The sequence below is a fragment of the Gopherus flavomarginatus genome, chromosome 7, assembly GCF_025201925.1.
Source record: "Gopherus flavomarginatus isolate rGopFla2 chromosome 7, rGopFla2.mat.asm, whole genome shotgun sequence".
NCBI lineage: Eukaryota > Metazoa > Chordata > Testudines > Testudinidae > Gopherus > Gopherus flavomarginatus.
The window spans coordinates 108,969,699-108,992,818 of record NC_066623.1 but is presented as its reverse complement, the minus strand read 5'-3'; the positions used below and the strand labels follow the sequence as shown (position 1 = coordinate 108,992,818).

Here is a 23,120-nt window from a genome sequence, read left to right as displayed (position 1 = left end):
TTCAGTAAAAAAATACATCACTGATTCAATGGATCAGGCCCCAAGAGACAAGTCTTTAATAATTACTGGGTCACATCATGTTCGTTTCAGATTTGCTGAGCACTTGAACTCACCTGAAAGTGTTGGGACTTGTTATATTTTCTTAGGCTGTTTGCTTGACATTCTCCTTGAATGCAGCTAGATAACAAAAGCATTTCTCTCCTCAGAGGTTAATCATGTCTTTGGTTCAAAGCCATTACAAAACCCTCAACATCTTGAACTAATTACTGATTTGCAAGCTGCTTCAAAGAGCAGTTTTGGCCTAATCTGGATGGTCCATTACTATTAATTTACTTTTGGTCACCAGTGCTTTGGCGACAAGGAGAAATCTGCCCTCACATACAGGGCTTGTGTGTTGACAAGCAGAGGGGCCCAGGGTTGTTTAAGCACAACCACTCCACAGATTTCCTTAAGCAGCTCCACATTTCCTTCTCTAATTGGGATATGGAGCTGATGAGGAAAAACAATCACAAACTGCAGCCTTTAAAGAGATCCTCAGGAGGAAAGGAAATATCAAACTCATTGGTAGACACTGAATCTGAGCCCATTACCCCCTCACCACACGCCCCCTTATCACACAACCCTACTAGGGTGACCAGATGTCCCAATTTTATAGGGACAGTCCCGATTTTTTGGGTCTTTTTCTTATATAGGCTCCTATTACCCCCCACCCTCGTCCTGATTTTTCACTTTTGCTGTCTGGTCACCCTACCACCTACCCTATTGGTTTCTAGCTTGTGCTCTGGCGGTTAGTGAGTCAAACCCAGTTTGAGCTACTTTTAGCTTAGGGGTCAGTCCAGGTTTTATGAAAATCAAGCTGCCACCTAAGCTTTCCATACATCATCACCAACGATAATAATTGTGATCTGGAACTTGTTTTCTGCTCACTGGCTGCTGATGGCAATGATGTATGAAGCCAGAGCACTACAGCTCCATCTGCATATGACAAGTTGATGCTGCATAGATAAAAAAAGAGAGTCCATATACCTGAAATAAAATAAAGGGCTGCTTTGAATAGCAAACCGAGCAAGCATGACATGTAAATCACCAAGGGAATGCATATTCAAGAGAAGCAGGATCTCATTTGTATAGGGACAGCCTGCCTCTCTCTCTCCACTAAGATTGTTCTTGATAAATAGGACTTTTAAAGGGAGAGTAAATAAGCAGTTGTCAACACATTGAGTGCCGAGTGAGGAGGGAAATTAAAAGTGAAGCTAACACACATGTTTCTAAAAGGCCAGAGAGCTGAGATAATAAGACAAGTTATTAAAACAGAATCTAACTGTGTGACAATTCCTCTCTTCAGTGCTGCATTTCTTAAGTGTTATGCTAGGCTGCTCAGGTCTGTAGTTGGGTTTGGGGAACAGGGAACTATTCCTTGGAAGCTGTTTACCTTAATTGGCAAAGGAAGGGCTGAAGGGCAAAAGTAAAAATCAGTTTGCTGCACCATTTGGACAGATTCAAGCCCTCCTGACCACCCACTTTTTCCTTTCACCTGTGAGAAATGATTTTCTCATCCATAAAATTTGCGAAGCTACATAGGGCAAGAAATATATAATTTTTCCAGACAATGAAAGAAGAGGGAGCGTGGGGAAATGAAAATGGAAAACTTCAAAAACTGCATGCTTGTCATAAACATATTTTGCAAATAATTTTGCAAGAATGAAAAATGGTTCCATTTCAAATCCCAGAAAACAGAAAGAACTTCAAATTTTTAAAATTATTTCCCCCTCTATTTTTGACCACTTCTAGTAAAGATCCAGTCTAGAGGCTGCACTGGGACCTAATGGAGCTTTTACGGTCTATTTGCTATAGACTAGGGACAGGTAGGTCACCTCCATCTGACACAGAAGAAGCTATGACTCACTGCTAAAGGTGTCTATTGCTCTGAGTATTACGACAATCATACAAGTAAAGGGCTAACAGCAAAATAAGGAGTAAACTGAAACAAAGAAATGGAAGGTACATAGTGTGGGGAACAATCTTTTACCGGGACTGGAAAGGACTATTTGATCTAATAGGCCTTTTTCTTCTTGTATTTATATAGTGTGGAGCATCAATATTAAGGAGATTAAAGCATAAGGAACAAACACATATTTCCAGATATGTATTCGCAACTCAGCAAACTATTAACTTTAGAGTAGGGTTTACCTTAGGATGTGCAGTTCAGATGCCCTCAAAGCACTCAGAAAGAAGGATGGATTTGTAAAGGATACAGGCTTCTTCTGTATAGGGGACAGTAGAAGTAGTTCCTCCAAGTATGTAGCTGTAGAATGAGACTTCCAGAGTATAGCAATAAGAAGAATGGTCCAATAAGCCACCGAGGAAGCGTCGTCCTGTCCCTGCCTTCACAGCATCACGGTTGAAGGACGTGCTAGACTGCGTGGGAGAAAGAGACAAGAACTAATCAGGAGAGATCATGGGCAGGAATGTGTACGGCTTGGGAAGAAGATTGTATAGAAAGGTGTGAAATAGGATTGGCAAAGCTCATGTGTCCTGATTCTCATTTATACACTAACCCACTTCAAGGTCCCGTTAACATAGGAACGTAAGAACGGCCATAATAAGTCAGACCAGTAGCCCATCTAGCCCAGTATCCTGTCTTTCAATATGGGCCAATGCCAGGTGCTTCAGAGGGAATGAACAGAACAGGTAATCTTTGAATGATCCATCCCTTGTCGTCCACTCCCACTTTCTGGCAATCAGAGGCTAGGGACACCTAGAATATGACGTTGCATCCCTGTCCATCTTGGCTAATAGCCATTGATGGACTTATCCTCCATGAACGTATCTAGTTCTTTTTTTAACCTGGTTGTAGTTTTGGCCTTCACAACATCCACTAGCAATGAGTTCCATAGGTTACACTGCCAGAATGGCATAAAGAAACCTTAATGTAAATGAGAATCAGGCACATGGAGCTTAAGATTCTGTTCACATTGTGAATTACCCAACTAGATTGAGTTCACAAGTCTTTTTATGGTGTAATTTAAATCTTCTCCTCCTGCCAAGGATACCATTCTGAAAGCATAATAGGAAGCCCATGCTCTATATTAGGCAAAGCAGAACCCACCCAATTTCCCCCCTAAAAGCTAAGCTGGAACAGATGTCTGGGCTTTATAGAGGATATACTGTAAGTTATCATCTCTATCTTCCCCTGTCTGCCACTTCTTTCCACAGACTCTCCTAAGCAAAATGTAAATCCAATGACATTTGAGTTCCAGTCAAACTTTCTAATGTAAGATGTTTGAGTGGGTCTGAAATTAGACCAAAAACATTTGCCCTTCACTAACTCAAAGTTTAACTAGCTTTGGCTAACTACTTATTTAAAAAAAAATAACCCTGCACAGTTCTAAACACAAGTAACAGTGTAAAACACAGTAGATTGTATGATTGCTGAAGAATACAATAATATTTTTGGTAAGGTGGCCAACCAATGAACTTCATAGTGAAACCCTACTTTGATAGACACCATCTAGGGTTTAGAGGAGAGCTCAGTCTCCATTCCTGTTCAACTCTTGGGTTCTAGGGCACTACTTCCAGTGTGGTGATGTATTTTGCAATGTGCACTCTTCTCCTACAGGGATTAGGCCCAAAATGGCAGTTCCTTTCATATAGGCCACTGTCCAATGGTGATAACCATTAGGCTGTACCAATCTGGGCTGAACACAAGCCAGTGACTCAAGAGCAAAGACTTACTAGGTCTTATTCTGCTTTGCTCTAGTAGGTTAAAGGGACCTTACATTTCCACCCACTTTGAGGCCTTTTTACATAAAGACTCTTAATGTAACTAAGAAATCAGGCTGCTATGTCCATATTAATTCCTGGAGCCAGCCAGTCGTTTTTTACCATGTTTGTTACCCACTATCACAGCAGGTGTCGAGCCCGACTGTTACTGAAAACAGAGAAAATGGGAATTTTATTTATTAAAAATAATCTAGCTGCTCGAGTTGTTCCATTTCCTGCACCTAAAACTGAGAAGATAACACTAACATTCAAATGCACAGCAATTTTTGATCAATAGGGTATACAGGATTATATAAACAAAATAAATGTCTTCTGCTTTATTAGGATTCTGCATGTTTGAAAGTCTATCATGCTATAAAAATAGGGTTTATAGGCTAATTGGAATAAAATGGAATCCAGTTTCTTATTAGTATTACATTTAGAAGCTTCTGAATGGGACTTGTAATCTTTGCACTGATATAACTTTCGTTTCTTTGTTTTGTGCTAAAGGATGCAAAAAATATATCCTGCTTAACATATTCTAGGTGCTTTCAGGGTAGGTTATGCAAGACTTAAATATGCACTGAGTATCTATGAGGCCGAGGGAAGTAGAAAGGAAAGTGGAGTTAAGACGGACGGAAGTTGAAATGAATCATGAAGTTGACATGGAGTAAAAAGTCAAGACCCTCTCAGAAAGGGTAAGCATTCTGACTTCCTCAGAGCTATGGAGCCCAAGACTTTCTGGCATTCGGAGGCGAATCACTCCAGGTTTGTTTCATCAATTCATTAGAAACATGAAGAGGAAGAAGAGCACACTGAATGCAGAGTTGGCTACTGAACCTTAGTGGACTGCTCTTAGTGGATTGTGCTTCCCATTAAGAGAGAACACGAGAAGATTCCCTGACCGTTGTTGCTACAAACGATTCTCTCAGAGGTTGATCTCAGAAAGAAGTCCCAAACATTTCAATGATGAGTTACCATATAGCTCTCATTTCGGCCAACACAAGAAAGAAGCATGAAGAGGTTGTGACATCTAATGGTTAAAGTAAAGAATTAGGCTCCAAGAGCTCCCTCTGTAACCTGGAGCTAGTTACTTAATCTTCTCGCTCCTCACCTTGGAAATAGGGCAACAAACATAACCTCACCAATAACTAGATGCAGCATTTGAGCTGGTTTCCCTATGGCAAATAAGTAATCACAAAAAATTACAGGTATATACATTGATAGGTAAAATTATATATGAATGCATAGCGCCATGGAATCAAGGGAATACCAATAAATTGTGGGATAAAGTAAGCCCTATGCTGACAGTCATCTGCTGACGATGACCACCTATGCTATTAGGCAGTAAAATCTCATTTCCAATGGGAGTTACGCCATATTAACCATACTATAGGATGCAGCCACTTGTGATAATGTCGTTGAATAGTTTGGGCCCTTTAGAAACCAATGACAGGTTTCCCCATATACTAATATGAAGGCTGGATTTACCAATCCCATCCTCTTATCGCTCTGAGGCAATACATAGGAACATACAGTACTAAACAACAAAGTTCAAGTTCAAACCAAAGTATGGTCACAGTTAAGCAAAAGTGTTCAAAACTGTGTCTAAATTTAAGCACCTAAATCTTTTAAATAAGTGGCCCTATTGTCAAAAATGTGGAACTTTCCAGGGCCTACCAGTAAAGTCAATAGATGCTACTGTATAGAGCTGGTCAAAAGTTTTTGACTGAAACTTTACCTGTGTCATGGTATGAACCCCCACTCTGAACTTTAGTGTCCAAAAGATGGGGTACCAGCATGAAAACCCCCCTAAGCTTAATTACTAGCTTAGAAATGATAGAGCTGCCACCACCCAAAAATATAGTGTTTTGGGGCACTTTCTGGCCCCCAAGCCCTTCCCTGGGGACCCCAAGACCCAAAACCCCCTGGGTCTCACAACAAAGGGAAATAAACCATTCCCGGCTCCTTTCTTCCTCCCAGATTCTCCCCTCCCTGGGTAACACTGGGAGATCCCTGTGATTCAACTCCTTGAATCTTAAAACAGAGAGGAAATTCACCTTCCCCCCCTTTTCTCCCCCTCCCAGACTCTTCCTGAGAGAGAGAAAGTAATCTTAACACAGAGAGAAATCAGGCTTTTCCTCCCCCCTTCTCTCCTTCCTCCCACCAATTCCCTGGTGAGTGCAGACTCCCTCCCCTTGGGTCGTACACAAGATAGCCAAAAAAAATCAATCAGGTTCTTAAAAAGAAAAGCTTTTAATAAAAGAAAGAAAAAAGTAAAAGTTGTCTCTGTAAAATAAAGATGGCAAATGTTACAGAGTCTTCCAGCTTATAGACACTAGAGAGAATCCTCCCCCCAGCACAAATACAAGTTTCAGCAACAGAGATACAATCCTTCCAGCAAATACACATTTGCAAATAAAGAAAACAATCCAAAAAACTAAACCGCCTTTCTAACTGGTACTTACTAAATTGAACAGAATAGGCTGTTTCAGAAGATGGGAGGAATCGGTTACATGTCTGGCTTCTCTTAATCGCAAGAGAGAACAAAAACCCCGTGAAACAGCCCAAAACAAAGGCTTCCCTCCACCGAGATTTGCAAGTATCTTGTCTCCTGATTGGTCCTCTTGTCAGGTGTTCCAGGTTCATTGTTTGTTTACCCTTTACAAGTAAAAGAGACATTAACCCTTAACTATCTGTTTATGACAACCTGCAATAATGGTTTCTTGAAGGGAAACTTGTAAATGAAACAAAACTTCTCCAAAGATGGAGGAATTTTAAAAAGTTACAAAGTGGAGAACAGAAAAAGAATAGCAAAAGGAAAGAGTGAAGAAAAAAAACCAACCCAAACTCTGGAAATTATTCATTTTATTACATTTAGTGGTAAAAAAAAGTGGGAGAGAGGAAAGAAAATATGCCTCTACCCTGATATAACACTGTTCTCGGGAGACAAAAAAATCTTACCGTGTTATAGGTGAAACCGCATTATATCGAACTTGCTTTGATCCGCCGGAGTGCACAGCCCCCCCCGGAGCACTGCTTTACCGCGTTATATCAGAATTTGTGTTATATCAGGTGATCTTATATCGGGGTAGAGGTGTATGGGGAAAATTAAATTTTCAAAATTTCAATTTGTTCAGATTTTGTGAAAAATATCAAAATAAAAAAAGTTCCATTTGAAACCCCGCAAAACGAGGGTTGAAATGACTCAGAAATTTCAAAATTTGTAATGAAATGTTTTTTCCATTTTTTGACAAGCCATACTTCTGGGAGCTCAGCACGTTTGAAAAATGAGCCATTCATGGACTAAGGATTGTAATGTAAGGCCAAGATTTTTTAAAATGGGGCTCTGCGGGAACACAGGCAGATTGATTAGATGTCCTGATTGCATGATTTGACTGGGCATGTTTTAGAACGGCTTTTTTGGGTGGGGTGGAGTCTCCTGTGCCAGGATCAGGGCCAGTGCTTCCATTTAGGAGACCTAGGCAATCGCCTAGGGCACCAGGATTATTGGGGGGCAGCATTTTGCCGAGGGGGTGGCAGGTGGCTCCGGTTGACCTGCCGCAGACATGCCTGCGGAGGGTCTGCTGGTCCCGCGGCTCTGGTGGACCTGCCGCAGGCGTTCCTGCGGATGGTCCGCTGGTCCTGCGGCTTCAGTGGACCTCCCGTAGGCATGCCTGCGGCAACTCCACCACTGTGGGCTGCGAAATGGCAGGGCGGCGAAATGGCCGTGCGCCTAGGGCGCCAAAAACACTGGCGCCGGTCCTGGCCAGGATGAGTTGGACAGAATAAAAAGGTATATATTTGGAGACAAACTAGAACAAAGAAATCCCATGCAAAGCAGTGGAGCGGTTCTAGCCCTCAGATTTGTACAGCAGAGTCCTCACTGATCAAGTCAGGACAAGTAGAAGGGAAGTGTGAAAATACAGAGCATTTGGCTGAGATGCTGAAGAAATGGTACAGAATAAACTAACCTGCAGAAATGAACATTCTACCATGTAGGTAATCTGGGCATGCCAGAAAAAGGGACATGCAGTTGCACGTGGATTCAATAAAGAGATCAAATGCATTTTTGGTGGGATGAGGTGGGATACAGGCTCAGACAATGCAGGTAATGTCAGTGGTGAATTAGTATCTTGTTTCCCTGGGAGACTCTATTACCCTGAATCCCTTGCAACGCAAAGTCATCATTAAGCAAATGAAGTGAGCACACACAGCAGGAAAGTAGCTAAACAAATATTTATTTCTCCAAGTCTGAACCACATAAGAGTGCCAACAGCAACAAGAAAGGACAGAATCAGGAAAAAGAAAAACACAAGGGACGTTGAAGTTCTGGAATGGGGAGATATGTATAACATCAACAGGAATTCATTATTAACACACACAGGTATACTAAAGCTTGCAGAGCAACTAAGCTTCCTGCCTCCCAAACGTTTCATGTAATAGAAGAACTTCTTGAGCACATGTCTGTCCAGAGGGCTAGGAGAAGCCAGACAAGAACCCAGGCTGTTAAAATAACGAAGAAGGTGGGAAGCCAGGATGCAGCAAAACAGAATGGCAAGCGTCATGATCACAAAGTCAACCTTGCCCAATCCACCCCTCTTGAGTCTGCCTGTACCAGACCTGGTGCGGCCCTGCTCTGAAGGGATTACTATGTGAGATGTCAGCACCTCCGAGCTGTGCATCACAGGGGATCTCTGTCTCTTTAAGGGGTTTTGAGGCTGTGGCCATCGCAGGCCAGGGATAAGAGTGGGGTCAAGCCAGTGGTTTTAAGATTATGAAGATCTGCTAGCATTCCACTATGGAAAAGGAAGTGCCAGCAGTTCAAATAAGCCTAGCTGCATGTCTGCCCTGGGAAGAGTGTAAGGAGCACATTTACTCCCCCTGGATGGGCTACACGTTTCAGTCCCAATGCTAGGCTGCTCCTTCCACTACTGCACCGGTGGGCAGGCAGTGGGTGGAGCCTAGGGTCTGTTCTCCCAGTGACTGACCAGGACAGCTGAAAAAGCATGAAAGAGGAGCCAGACTAATAAAGGGCTGGCACAGCTTACTTCCCCCACAGATCAAGGGAGCAGCGGGGACCAAACTGGGACTCTCTGAGGCCCTGCTCCTGAGACAGTGCAGTTTCGCAGTGCGTCTTACTCAGGCTGGACTACAAGCTGCCAATCCAAGACAAAGAGAGTGAAGGAACAGTGAATATAGACAGGAAACAGATGAAGTAAGAAGGAAACCATGCCGTCATCAACCAACTTGAAACCTGGTTGCAGCTAGCACAGTCCTGAATGCAATGTTGATAGGGCCTGAAAGATCAACTTTCAATATAGCAGAGCTAATCAAAATATAATTCTCATTTTTCCCCAAAATTAGATTTTGATATATATGACATACAGAACATCTGTAATCCATGTCTTACTGCGTAATATTCCACAGCATGGGTGTACACATAGACAGGGTTAGATGGAGGATAATAAACCCACCACAAAAACTCTTGTCAAAGTAATCTGAATGGCCACATGCTTCAAATTATCTTTGACCAAGCTTGCAATGTCCGCACTCAAATTCTGCACGTTATCACTTGTGCATGCAAAGAAGATCTTTTCCAAATAAAAAAACTTGACTTGAATACACACATAGGTTATTGAGAATAAATTCTGTCATTTGCACACGTGGGTGAATTCATGCACAGATTACATATGCAACATTGGCAGCACACGCACACACAATCCGTTTTGACCATTTGTCCTGATGGGTTAGATGGAGACCCACAAAAACAGAGGAATTCAGAGTTAAAGATAAATTGTTGCCTTTAATGCTCTTTGTTATGCTTTGGCATTACAGGTAATTATCAAAGATATGCCAGTTTATCCCATCTCATGTTTCTTTTGGAAAGAAAGTTATATTTTGCAGCGTCTCCTGTAGGGTGAGACGCTGCAAAATATAGGATGCTTGTAGTTTGCTTGCTCAGTGGTTGAGCAATAAATGTGTTACCTACTGGGATAAACCAGGATTATGCATAAAAATTGTCCTGTGATCTTTACACATCATCACCAGCAATGGTCAAGCATAATCATTACTCAATTAGAGCATCTCTGAGGTGATCCATTAAAGCTGTCCACAAATGAACTCTGTGAAAAGAATACTCAGATTTCTTAAACTGGGTTCACCTCTCTGAACCCACTGCTCATAGTCCCAGAATGCTTAGCATAGTGAAAAAAATAAAAAAGATAGTTGTTAGAGGACAAAAAAAAAAAAGAATGACAGTTGTCATAAAGGAAGAATAGAGCTGCCACTGGGAGATGGACTGAACCCCAGTGTGCGCTAAATCCATCTCGGCGAAGAGTTTTACACCATCATCAGTAACTCCCTCCCTCTTCAGATCTTTCTACCGAAGTCTGGGGAAGTTGGGCATCTTTGCCAAGGAATATTGTAAATAGTGGTATTACAAATTGTTACTTTTTTGCTATCCTCCCAGCAGTGTATTCTAAGAGGGGGGAAAACTGGCAGCTCTCTTTCACCTTATGGATTGAACTAATTACTTCCATGGTGTGCCCAGCAGCCGCTGCTCTGACCCTGCTAGTCTCGCAGTCGGTAGCCCATCAAGCAGCTATCTCCTTACTTTTCCGAAAGCAACGAGGAAGCTTCATACTTCTAAGCCAACTTAACTATCTCCTCATGCCAGCTCCATTAACTCTCTTAATCGACTGGAAAGCATATGTTTTAGTGTTTCCCATGATAGCCTACCGACTCCATGTGGAAAAGGTTTGGAGATATGGAAACCATGGAATCCAGGAGGCAGACTTTTTGCTTTATTTCTTTTATAGCGAAATGTAGCCGGCCTCTGAAACACAGAGGAGATTGCTTAAAACGAAGGGAGATAGCAGCAGAAGTGGGAGGCTGATTTGAAGGAGGTGGCAAGTAAAAAGGAAGGATGCTGGAAGTAGAGATGTGATATACTGTGAACAGAACTCCAATGACTCAGGCTTATGCGCACATCTCACCCCCACACAGTCTCAGGACGTTTCTGACGCAGAGAGAGAGATGTATTTAATTTCTTAGAATAATTAACTATTGCTGAAGTGCAGGAGATTTGAAAGGTCAGGCGTAATTCGAATAAGCATGCCGTAGTTTGGAGCTTTTCCAAACTCCTTTGGGTCAGAAAAGCCAGGCTAGAATGCCTATAACAGGGGTGGCCAACCTGTGGCTCTTCAGAAGTTAATATGTGGATCCTTGTACAGGCACCGACTCTGGGGCTGGCGCTATGGGTGCCAACTTTCCAGTGTGCTGGGGGTGCTCACTGCTCAACCCCTGGCTCTGCCACAGACCCTGCCCCCACTCAATCCCTTCCCGCCCCGTCCCCTGAGCCTGCCATGCCCTCGCTCCTCTTACCCCCACCCCAGCCTTCTGCATGCCACAAAACAGCTGATGGAGACATGTGAGGAGGGAGGGGGAGGTGCTGATCGGCAGGGCTGCCGGTGGGTGGGAGGTGCTGGGAGCGGGGGTGAGGGAGCTGATGGGGGCTGCTGACGTATTACTTGGCTGTTTGGCAATGTACATTGCTAAATTCTGGCTCCTTCTGAGGCTCCGGTTGGTCAATCCTAGCCTATAAGAATGGGCCTTTCCCCACAAGAGTCTGGTTCTTCCTGACAACAGCTGGGAAGATACCATGTCTCACAATATTTGGGGACTTGGCATTTCCTGGTTCCAGCTGGGAGCAGGAAATGACAAGGTGGGCAGCAACAAGAGAATTAGAGAAATTGTCCAACTTATTTCAAGTCTTGCAGTTCACAGACAGAGACGGTTCACGGGAAGGTTCTGATTTAATCTGAACCCGTTTGCCCAGCCCTAAGAATAAGATTGGCATAGGCCTGAACACAAACCTCAGAACCAAAGATCCTCAAACTGTAACAAGCTTTATCAGATTCTACTGAAATGCCTCATTTTTCTTTCTTCCTACTATTCAACGTGAAATACCAGCAATACAGCACTGCAATCACATTGCAGGACAGACATAAACACAACCCACACTGAGCCATTCTCTGAGGATTTAAAGTGTGATTCTACTCAGAAAAAAAGGTTAAAAAAAGCACTTTGTTACTGCACACACCGATATTCTCCCTGAGGGGACCCATTATCCCCTTTTTACGCCAGCACAACTCCTATTAGAATTAACGGGAGATACACACATGCATCAAGGGGATATCAGAACCTTTCCCCTCTTAAGTGCCTTCTGAGTCATGGCTGCTTAAGTTTGCTGACAAAAACAAATTGTTTTGTCTGGTCAGCAGCCCAGAGCTGTGAAGGAGGGAGCTGTTATGTGCTCCTATCTCATGCATCATCAAAAACGGCCAAGTTACGTTCTGACTCCAGAATCTCTGTGGCTGAAGGAACTAATGCTGTCCTCTATGGAAGTGAATGCAATTGGAAGCCAAAATAAAGCATATTTGCAAATAGAGGGTGGATTCACAGACTGATCAATTCTAAGGCCAGAAGGGACCATTATGATCATCTAGCCTAACTTCCTGTATAGGACAGGGCACAGAACTTCCCCCAAAGTAATTCCTGGAGCAGATCTTTTAGAAAATCACCCAATCTTGATTTAAATATTGAAAGCGATGGAGACTTTACTACGGCCCTTGGTAAGTTGTATTCAGTATAGAGTCTGGAAGCACGCTCAGCACAGCACACAATGCAGGAGGCAGCTGGTGGTTGAGCCTGGTGCAGCACGAAGTCTGGTAGTACGTGTTTGCAGAGTAGCATCCATGCTTTCTAATTCTTTCCAGTCCTCCAGAATTCCATCAGCAACAGTCTTTCTTTTGTAAGCTGTCGTAACAGGGTCTGACCTCCTCCACCACTGGACTCTCCCAGTGCCTCTATTTCCATACTCCTGGGGTTTTCCAAAACTGTTCCAGTCACCCATGCAAGTGTAACACCCACCCCTTCTGGGATCTAGTTTACTAAAACAATGCAGATCAAAAACAGGCCTGCAGCAACCTCAAGCTGAGTCTTCCCTTGTTCGGTCCAGGGCAGCCTCATAGGTCTCGGCAGTCCACTGTAGCCTGCTGATGCAGACTAATACAAGGAGGACTCGCTCCCACACTTGTTGGAAGTCCCAGCCTGGCCACCTAAACCAATGCAACTGTCTCTTCCCTTTATCACCCCCCTGCATTATCTGTTACAGACTCGTGTCTTCTAATGAAACCCTTCCTCAGGGTCTCCTAATTCCCTCTTTTATTCCTGTCCCTCACTGCAGGTAGCACCAGCCAGGGCTCCCTCTAACCGGAGTGGGAAGCCCCTTCTCCGGTTGTGTCTGGCTCTGCGTGCCCTATAGAATCCTCCTTAGAGATCTCTCATCTGTCGGTCTCTCTTCCAACTGAGCAGGTTCCTTTTTATGACAAACACCATCCCGGGCTACCATTACGTGCTGCCTGGTCACCAGTCTCATCCATTGGCTGACACCAAACCCATCACCTGACAGGCAGAAAAGTCGGCACAGTTGGAGCTGAGCCCAGCTTACCGTAAAAGCCGAGCCCACCCTGTGACAGGTGCTGGTTACGTCCATACATTCTATAAACGCCTCTCAGTCATAATCAGGAAAAGAAGAGCTGCTCTTTGTAGAGATGACCTCTGCTCCACAACACGCACCCTGCTGCTGAAGAAGCCAGAGTTGGCATTTTGTAGCATTCTTTTGAGCTGATAATCAATATTGTTTAGTACAGTGCAGCTCTGGGGCCCTCACTTCCCCGGCTTGTCAATGAAAAATGAGACACTGCCTCAAAAGATGCACAAGAATATCCTGTAGCAATTGCCTGAGGTGCTACAGGTTACAACAGAGGTATGAATATTGGAGGCGGGAGGGAAGGCATCCTGGCAGGGCATTGGCACAAATTTCAGACACTGCCACAGAGACAGACAGACAAGAAGGCACAGCTACCATAGAAGCAGCAACCTAGATAGAATAACCTGTTGGGAAATTGATAAACCCATCATTAAATAGCAAGCCCACAATTAATTCCAAGGCTTGGATGGCGAGATCACAAGCTGCTCTTAGGCAGGGGCACTGGAAAGCTATCCTGGGAGACTATGACTCTGAATCTCAAGATCCTTCTGGGTTCCCCCCTGCTCCACGGAGGGAATAAACTATGCTGGGTCAGAGCCTGATGCAGGATATGCTCCCCAAAGCACAGGCAGTATCCAGCAGGTTTGGGGTTCCCGGGAGGGTGTGTGTGTGTGTGTCAAAGCTCCACCCATTTCCCACCCCCTCTGTGCCAGGAAAGGCTTGGGGAAATAGTTGCCCCACGGAGGTGCGGGCGAGGCTGCAGATATACTTAATAATAAGAAACTGGCTATGTACTGTGGTAATGACTAGGACTTGGTTGCACAAGGTGCTGTCCATCCACACTTAACAGTTCTGTGATGCTGCACTCGCCAGGCCACAATCTGGCCCCAGATGGTTGATTAAAGTAATGGTGAATGTCTGTGTAACTGTTACTTTACCAGACTAAGTGCTAACAATTTTAGAGTAACAGGAAATCTGTTTCACCCTTAAATATACAGGATTTCTTCCTCTGTGGTTTTAAAAATAATGCATTTACAAGCAAAAGAAGAAGAAAATAGCAAGAGGAAAAACAAACAACAACAACTGCATAGCTTGTGGGTGTTTATCCCCCCCTACCTTAGTGGAACAGATTAATTCAAAGATAAGCCTCTGGGTAACATGGGGCTGGACTGATTCACTATCATGTGACAGATCAGTTTCATTTGGCCAAAAATCTCCCAAGGGCAGCGTTCTTGGGAGACTCAGACATACACACTCAGAAACATACAGTTTAGAGACTGTTGCCTGTGTCACCACAAACACCCCCTCACTTTCCTCTCAAAGTATAACGCAGCATGTCCAAGGAGCAGAGAACAAAAATGTATCCCAAAGGGGAAACAAATAAATAATGGATATATTAGTCTTCCTGAAAATGCCACTGGTATAAGAAAACAACCAGAGCATTAGAATCATTTCTATTGTGTTCTGGTTTTGAGAGATTTCTGGGGAGATCTGTTTGTCTTGCACAATGTTAACAAAGCCTTCCTGAACGCAGCAGTCATTGGTATTCCAGTGACAAGTGAGTTTTGTCTAAATGACTGAAAGATACGTAGAAGGGATGTATCCCTGCGCTGGACAACCATACACACCTGTTCCCACCCCCTGATCCCAGTTGCAGTACTAACTGCCCTTGCTCAACTCCAAAACAACTACCTTTCTGATCCTTTGCTTAGTCCAGCACTTGTCTCTTGGGATTATCCCCTGCATTGGTCCACAGCACTTCCTTCAGTGGTGCCCCAGAATACAGAGTGATTTCAGAGATTAGTGCTGTGGATCACAAGATTACAGAACAGGGCATCCAGCATGCGATGGCATTGACAGACTGGGGCAGCTGTCGTTGACACACGCGAAAAGGCTTGTGGAATGGTGCAGATCAAGGAAGGCTGTAAGGGAGGATAGAGGGATGGATGTGGGGGAGGAGAGAAAGAAAAGAGTTTTATCATCAACATCAGGAAGCAGCTTAGGGATGAGAAGCTCAGATGGAGTGGGTGAATGAAGACATGAGAAGCAGTGAAGAAAACGGGAAGGCAGGAGCTAAAATTCATCTCACTAATTTAAGTGTGTCACCAGTTTGCCTAACCCATGGGGGTGTCTCATGAAGTCAGCTCATCTGGTTTTCAATAAACAGAATGGAATGGAAATCCATCAACCTCATGAAGAAACTTGCACAAATACAGACAGATATCATCTTCCTTTCCAAACGCAAACGGATGGACATCATACCAAATGGACTAAAGGTAAAAAATCCACTGCTATCTACATACTACACAGACCACAGTGAGAGATTATGTCATACTCTATCAAAAAAACTGAGGAACCACCTGATCAGCATCCTATACAGCAAACAGGAAAACATCAAAAAAGAGCTCTCCAACCTGGAGACTCTCATTAATAACCAAACTTCTATACAAACGGACTTCACTAGAATAAGACAGGAGATCTACATTACTCACTTCACCTCTCTTCAAAGGAAAAAGGACTGTAAGCTGTCTAACCTCCTACCTGCCACATGGGGCCACAACAGTGGTACCCCTAACCCACCCAGCAATATCGTCAATCTATCCAACTACACACTCAGCCCAGAAGAAAAGTCTGTCCTATCTCGGGGACTCTCTTTCTGCCCTGCCACCCCCACCAACATGATACAGTTCTGTGGCGATCTGGAAGCCTACTTTCGCCGTCTCTGACTCAAAGAATACTTCCAGGACAACACTGAACAGTGCACTGATACACGGGTGCCCTCCCACCAACAGCGCAAGAAGAAGAACTCCACATGGACTCCTCCTGAGGGTCGAAATGACAGTCTGGACCTATACATTGAATGCTTCCGCTGGCGTGCACAGGCAGAAATCGTGGAACAACAACATCGCTTGCCTCACAACCTAAGTCGTGCAGAACGCAATGCCATCCACAGCCTCAGAAACCACCCTGACATTATCATCAAAGAGGCTGATAAAGGAGGTGCCGTTGTCATCATGAACAGGTCTGACTATCAAAAGGAGGCAGCCAGACAACTCTCCAATACCAAATTCTATAGGCCACTTCCCTCAGATCCCACTGAGGAATACACTAAGAAACTACAGCATCTACTCAGGACACTCCCTACACTAACACCAGAAGAAATCAACATACCCCTAGAGCCCCGACCAGGGTTATTCTATCTACTACCCAAGATCCACAAACCCGGAAATCCTGGACGCCCCATCATCTCGGGCATTGGCACTCTCACTGAAGGACTGTCTGGATATAGGGACTCTCTACTCAGACCCTATGCCACCAGCACTCCCAACTATCTCCGCGACACCACTGATTTCCTGAGGAAACTACAATGCATTGGTCACCTCCCAGAAAACACCATCCTAGCCACCATGGATGTAGAGGCTCTCTACACAAACATCCCACACACAGATGGAATACAAGCTGTCAGGAACACTGTCCCTGATGATGCCACAGCACAACTGGCTGCTGAGCTCTGTGCCTTTATACTTACACACAACTATTTCAAATTTGATGACAATATATATCTCCAGATCAGTGGCACTGCTATGGGCACCCGCATGGCCCCACATATGCCAATATCTTCATGGCCGACCTGGAACAACGCTTCCTCAGCTCTCGTCCACTCACACCCCTTCTCTATCTACGCTACATTGATGACATCTTCATCATCTGGACCCATGGGAAGGAGACTCTGGAAAAATTCCACCATGATTTCAACAGCTTCCACCCCACCATCAACCTCAGCCTGGACCAATCTACACGGGAGGTCCATTTTCTTGACACCACGGTGCAAATAAGTGATGGTCACATTAACACCACCCTATATCGAAAACCCACCGACCGCTATGCCTACCTTCATGCCTCCAGCTTCCATCCCGGGTACATCACACGAACCATTGTCTACAGCCAAGCACTGAGGTACAACCGCATCTGCTCTGACCCCTCAGACAGAGACCAACACCTACAAAATCTCCACCAAGCATTCTCAAAACTACAATACCCGCACGAGGAAATAAGGAAACAGATCAACAGAGCCAGACGTGTACCCAGAAGCCTCCTACTGCAAGACAAACCCAAGAGAGAAACCAACAGGACTCCACTGGCCATCACATACAGCCCCCAGCTAAAACCCCTCCAACGCATCATCAAGGATCTACAACCCATCCTGGACAATGATCCCACACTTTCACAGGCCTTGGGTGGCAGGCCAATCCTTGCCCACAGACAACCTGCCAACCTGAAACATATTCTCACCAGTAACTGCACACCACACCATAATAACTCTAGCTCAGGAACCAATCCATGCAACAAACCTCGATGCCAACTCTGCCCACATATCTACACCAGCGACACCATCACAGGTCCTAACCAGATCAGCCACACCATCACTGGTTCATTCACCTGCACATCCACCAATGTAATATACGCCATCATATGCCAGCAATGCCCCTCTGCTATGTACATCGGCCAAACTGGACAGTCTCTACGGAAAAGGATAAATGGACACAAATCAGACATTAGGAATGGCAATATACAAAAACCTGTAGGAGAGCACTTCAACCTCCCTGGCCACACTATAGCAGACCTTAAGGTGGCCATCCTGCAGCAAAAAAAATTCAGGACCAGACTTCAAAGAGAAACTGCTGAGCTTCAGTTCATCTGCAAATTTGACACCATCAGCTCAGGATTGAACGAAGACTGTGAATGGCTTGCCAACTACAGAACCAATTTCTCCTCTCTTGGTTTTCACACCTCAACTGCTAGAACAGGGCCTCATCCTCCCTGATTGAACTGACCTCGTTATCTCTAGCTTGCTTGCTAGCACACATATATATACCTGCCCCTGGATATTTCCATTACATGCATCTGAGGAAGTGGGCATTCACCCACGAAAGCTCATGCTCCAAAACGTCTGTTAGTCTATAAGGTGCCACAGGATTGTTTGCTGCAATAAACAGACCAATGTCTAACTCAGGTTGACCCACCTTACACACCCACAGTGTGAATCAAGAAGTCTCTCAGGCACCTAAACACAAAGTGTGGTCAGCAATGGGCCCTGACCAGGCCTGCCTTCTTGGGTTATGGTGGAGGGAACACCCTTTTTCCCTCCCTAGACTTCACCCAGGTACTGCTCTTTGACAGAAGCAACCAGCCTTTTTCATTTGGTCTGCTGGGCCCTGATTGGTTGTCATCTGCTCCCAGCCCTTCTAGCCACTGGAGGACCAAGTCTTGCTGGTTTCACCTGCAGATGACCTGGAAGGCCCTTCTAGGCAACTCTGACATTCCAAAACTTGCTGATATGGACCAGGACATAGGCGATCTGGCTTAGTGGTCAGAGCAGGAGTCAGGTCTAGTGAGTGGAGCATGAATCCAGGTTGGGGAGTGAAGCCAAGGGTCAGCACCAAAGTCAACTGGCAGTTACCAGAACCAGGGGTCAAGCCAGAGTCAGAACTTGGAGTTGAAGTTGAGGTCAGACACCAAATGCCAGAGCCAAGGATCAAGCCAGAGTCAAGGTCAGAAGTCAGAGTTGGAGCTAGGGCTGGTCACTGAGGATTGGAGGTGATGTGTAAGGACTAGAGGAGAGGCAAGGATCAAGCAGAGAGCAGGAGCATGGTGGGAACAGGGGCAAAGGCTGGATTCAGGAACCCAGCAGGAGCCAGGAACAGGGTTGGGTGTTGGAAGCAGACACAAGCAGGGCCCAATGCAGTCACAACAGGAAACCACCCTACTGCTCAGACAAATGTCCTGTTCCTTCTCCTGGCTTAAATAGTGTAGCTGGACCAATTGGTGGAGCAGAGCGAGCCTCCAATCACAGCTTCTGTGGCTGGTGCCTTGGCTGAAGCTATATCCTTGGTAGGTTCTCAGCCTACCTGGTTTCAGTAGTCATTGGGTGGAGCCCAGGATGTGGCAGCTGTCTGGGTACTCTCAGGCCTGGCTTCAGGACCCAGGACATCATGCTTGCTGCCCTTCTTTTCTTAGAGATCCACTTCCCGGGGAAGAGCACAGCAAGGGATTGGGATCTCCGGCAGCAAACGGCTAGTATATTGCCATCACTAGCTGCCTAACTTCTGGCATCTAATTTTAAAAATGGTGGCCTCAACCTCTCTGTCCTGCAGTTGCCTCACCTGTGTGATGGGGATAAGGGCTTTGAGATAAAAGGCACTGCATTAGTCCGGAGTATTGCTAATCAGGCCCAAAGAGCAGGCAGATCAGCTTTAAGACTGGCTGGACTGATTCTTAATTGTTTATGTGCTAAATATGAACGCCACATAGAGCTCAGCCTCTGGGGAAGACTGTACGGTCCAGTGGCTCGGGCACTGGACCTAGAACACAGGAGAGATGGATTCTGTCCTCTGATCTGCTGTGTGACCCTGAGCAAGTCGCTTCACTGCTGTCTCCCTTCCCACTCTTTGTCTATCTTTTCAATTTAGATTGTAAAGACTTCTTGGCAGGGCCAATCCGTCACTGTATTTGTACAGTGCTAGGCAGAAGGGGGCTCCTAGTTGCTACTGTTAACAATAATGAGAAATAGGAGTAATAATGTAGCCATGCTGCTCTGAGGAACAAGGTGAGCAAAGAAGCGGAGAGACTTCCAAGAAATAGAAAGGATTTGGGGTGTCACCTATTCACTGTGTTGCTGCCTGAACACTGATCTTTGACCAATTCTTTTTTTAAATTTAACATCCTGAAAAGCAATCCATGGGAGACAATAAAACCATTAGAGTGTGGCTCTGGTTGTTACTTTTAACTGAAACAGAGACAACAGATGGTCTCCTTTAATACTGTCACAAAGGTCAAAATTAGCCATCCCTAAGGCAAATGTGTTCTTGAAATGCTGAAGTGCTTGTATCTGGCCCATGATGACTAATCCGCTCTCCAGAATGAGAAATATCAAACTAAGAACACCACTCCAAACAGCGCAACAATTCCTATCTACGGATAACGTGTAATGTGTTCAGAGACGGTGTCAACAGCTGCTTAGAAAACCTGATTCGTCAGCCATTTCAAAGGAGCACGCCAACTCTTTCTATTATAATTTTGAAGTTAATATATTTACTCTGCCGTTTAAAAATATCTTTCTAGATGCTTGAAAATATAAAAGCTTTTCCTACCAATTCTGAGCTTATTTCCTCTACTGCAGCCCAAGTAAATCTGACTTTTACATATTTGTCTCAGAGAAAAACTTCATCGCTTTTCTTTGCATTCCTCTTTCCTTATTTACGCAGCAGCATCCAGGTGAATGCCAGTGCAGGAAGTGGGATCTGCAACCACAAGCTGGTGCGGTTTTGGTGAGACTTACCGAAATAGTCGCTGGCTTTTCATTTTCTCCTGGCGGAGGCTCTTTTTGAAAGTTGTTAAGAATATGGAAGATATTCTCACATTCCAAGACAGTCATAGTTGGGAATTAAAATACCTACTGATACCTTTAAAACTGCATTAGTTTCCAAAGAATTTTTTGCACTTTACACATTATTTATTGTGTATACTGATTAATCCTCAGAACTCCAATGAGATGCATTTATTCATTTTTTAATCTCCTACTTAGCAGATAGGGCAGAGAGAAGTTAGGGGACTTCCCTGACATCACACCAGTGGGTCAGTAGCAGAGCTAAACACAACACTCTCACCCCCTGCTCTAATCTCTAGACTACTCTTCCTCATGCTGTCATTTAAATAAAAAGGCCTATTGGCAATGATAGGTGAAGAAAGCAGCCATGAAATGTGCCCTACAGTATATTAATGGGAGATTGCCAGACAAACCAAACAAGGCCTTTGATCGCATCATCTTAGGCTTGTTGTCTCTGCTTGTTTGCATCTCGCTGTGTGCTTGCTGCCAGATTCCCAGCTGGAAGGGAAGGATTTGCTTTTCCTAGCCTATTCTGGACTCAGCTGCAATCATGCAGAGCATTGAAAAGAATCCCATTGAATTGGGATTCATTCTGAATGCGTCAAACCCAGACAAATGACTGCTTTCCCGAAGTGAATCCCATTTCACAGCAACTAGGTTATTAGTGTGGAACTCCATACGAGTAGCCTGCATTCAAAAGCCCTCTGCATTATTAATAGAATATGAGCTTTTGACATCAAAGGAGAGCCATTATATATGCTAAATGGTGGTAAAAATTGTACCCGCACTTCAAACCTTTTCAGTTCTTTGTCCTTGGTAAATCAATCAAGGTTGACAGACGCTTTAAGGAGAGTAATCGTTGCAATGATCCTGTCAATGGATAACATAATGGAACATTGTCTCTGTGCTGTGTGAAGACATGGAGCTAGTCAATTATGGACAACACTTCACGCAGCCGCCTGCTTTCACTTGAAGTGCTGCTGCTGAATTATTAGAATCCCAACAAATGTCTGCAGTGGCATCCAATGTAAAATGAGACCTCCTGAAGCTTTGGAAAATTAATTAGCAACAACACTGGCCTATTCCCACACTTTCAAACATTGGCCTGATAACGCTAACGATGCACTGCCCCCGCCTCTTGGAGCATTCAATGGACTGTATTTACATACACAATTTTTAATCTCCAACACTTTCCTTCCGCCCCTTCAAACACACAAAACTCTCAAACCAAGGAGTCTTTTTATATCTTTTATGCAGAGATCCTAGCAGCGAGTCAATGATATTTCCAACTGTTCGCACAACTCCTACACATGCAGCTGAAAATGCTACAGCTTGGAGACTATTTCATTTGAAAAACAGTGGCAACTTCCGGTGGCTCCCTGAAACACACACCAGTGCATCCCTTCACTGTTTTCAAATCCGCAAGCATCTCTATTCATATCTGGATACGTGCATATCAAATATACATTCTGCTCTATGTAGAGATTAATGCTTTGGATTGAGGACCGGGTATATCCTCCAAATGAAACAGGAGATCAGTGGGCTGAAAAGCCCGCCTCTGAAGTTGAACAGCAGTGCAGCTATTGTTTGGGGACCTGCCACTGAAACGGTTCATTGTGCTCCCTTGTATGACACATTGGCTCACACTGCAAACAAATCCTACGCTGCATTAAGTGACACAGCAACTACATAGGTTGGGGGTGCTGACACTACAGAATATATTGCGTGCCAGCATCACCAGAATGAACTGCAGCGGGCTGGAAGCCAACATGCGCTTTCATCTTCCAGCTACCACCAAACACAAACCTACGAGTCAGAGGGGGAGGCAGCGTTTTTTATTTAATTGTTGGCACCTATTTCCTACATCCCTTTTTAAGGGAGAGTTTGGACTAATAGAGAAACCTCATTTCCCTTGTTAACAGAAAGAGCCTGTCACACACATACATTAAGTCTCCAATTTTCTATCCATTTTAGGGACTTTTACATCACTGTAGCAGCTGAGCACCTTGAAGTCTTAATGTATTTAGCGACATAACAGCCCTGTGAGGTAGGGCAGTGATTTTCCCCCCATTGTACAAGTAGGAAACTGAAGTACAAAGAACCAAAGTGACTTGCCCAAGGTCACACAGGAAGCCTGTGGCAGAACCAGGGCTTGAACCCAAGTCTCCCAAGCCCCATGTTATTGCCCTAAATACTCTCAACAAAGGAGCCTTCAAGAGTTAGGCACCCAACTAAAGGAATTGGGTGTCTAACTCCCTTAGCCTCCTTGGAAAATCCCAGCGTACTTTATTAAGCACACTCAGGTCTAATATGTATTTGAAGGGGTAAACTGACTGGTACAGAGAGGTGAAGCAACTTGCCTCAGAACATCTACAGGGTCCTTGGCAGCACCATGAATAGATCCCAACAGTGCTG

The 23,120-nt window shown here is 44.5% G+C and overlaps 1 protein-coding gene across 2 annotated transcripts in view; it reads right to left on the bottom strand.

Annotated features, from left to right (window-relative positions):
• Positions 1-23,120, bottom strand: part of AGBL4 (AGBL carboxypeptidase 4) — a 1,420,515-nt gene that overhangs the window by 122,928 nt on the left and 1,274,467 nt on the right. For both annotated transcript variants that reach the window (XM_050961715.1, XM_050961716.1), the window contains one exon: positions 2,256-2,418. In XM_050961715.1, the coding sequence (XP_050817672.1) occupies positions 2,256-2,418 (163 nt within the window). The remainder of the gene's footprint in view (positions 1-2,255; positions 2,419-23,120) is intronic.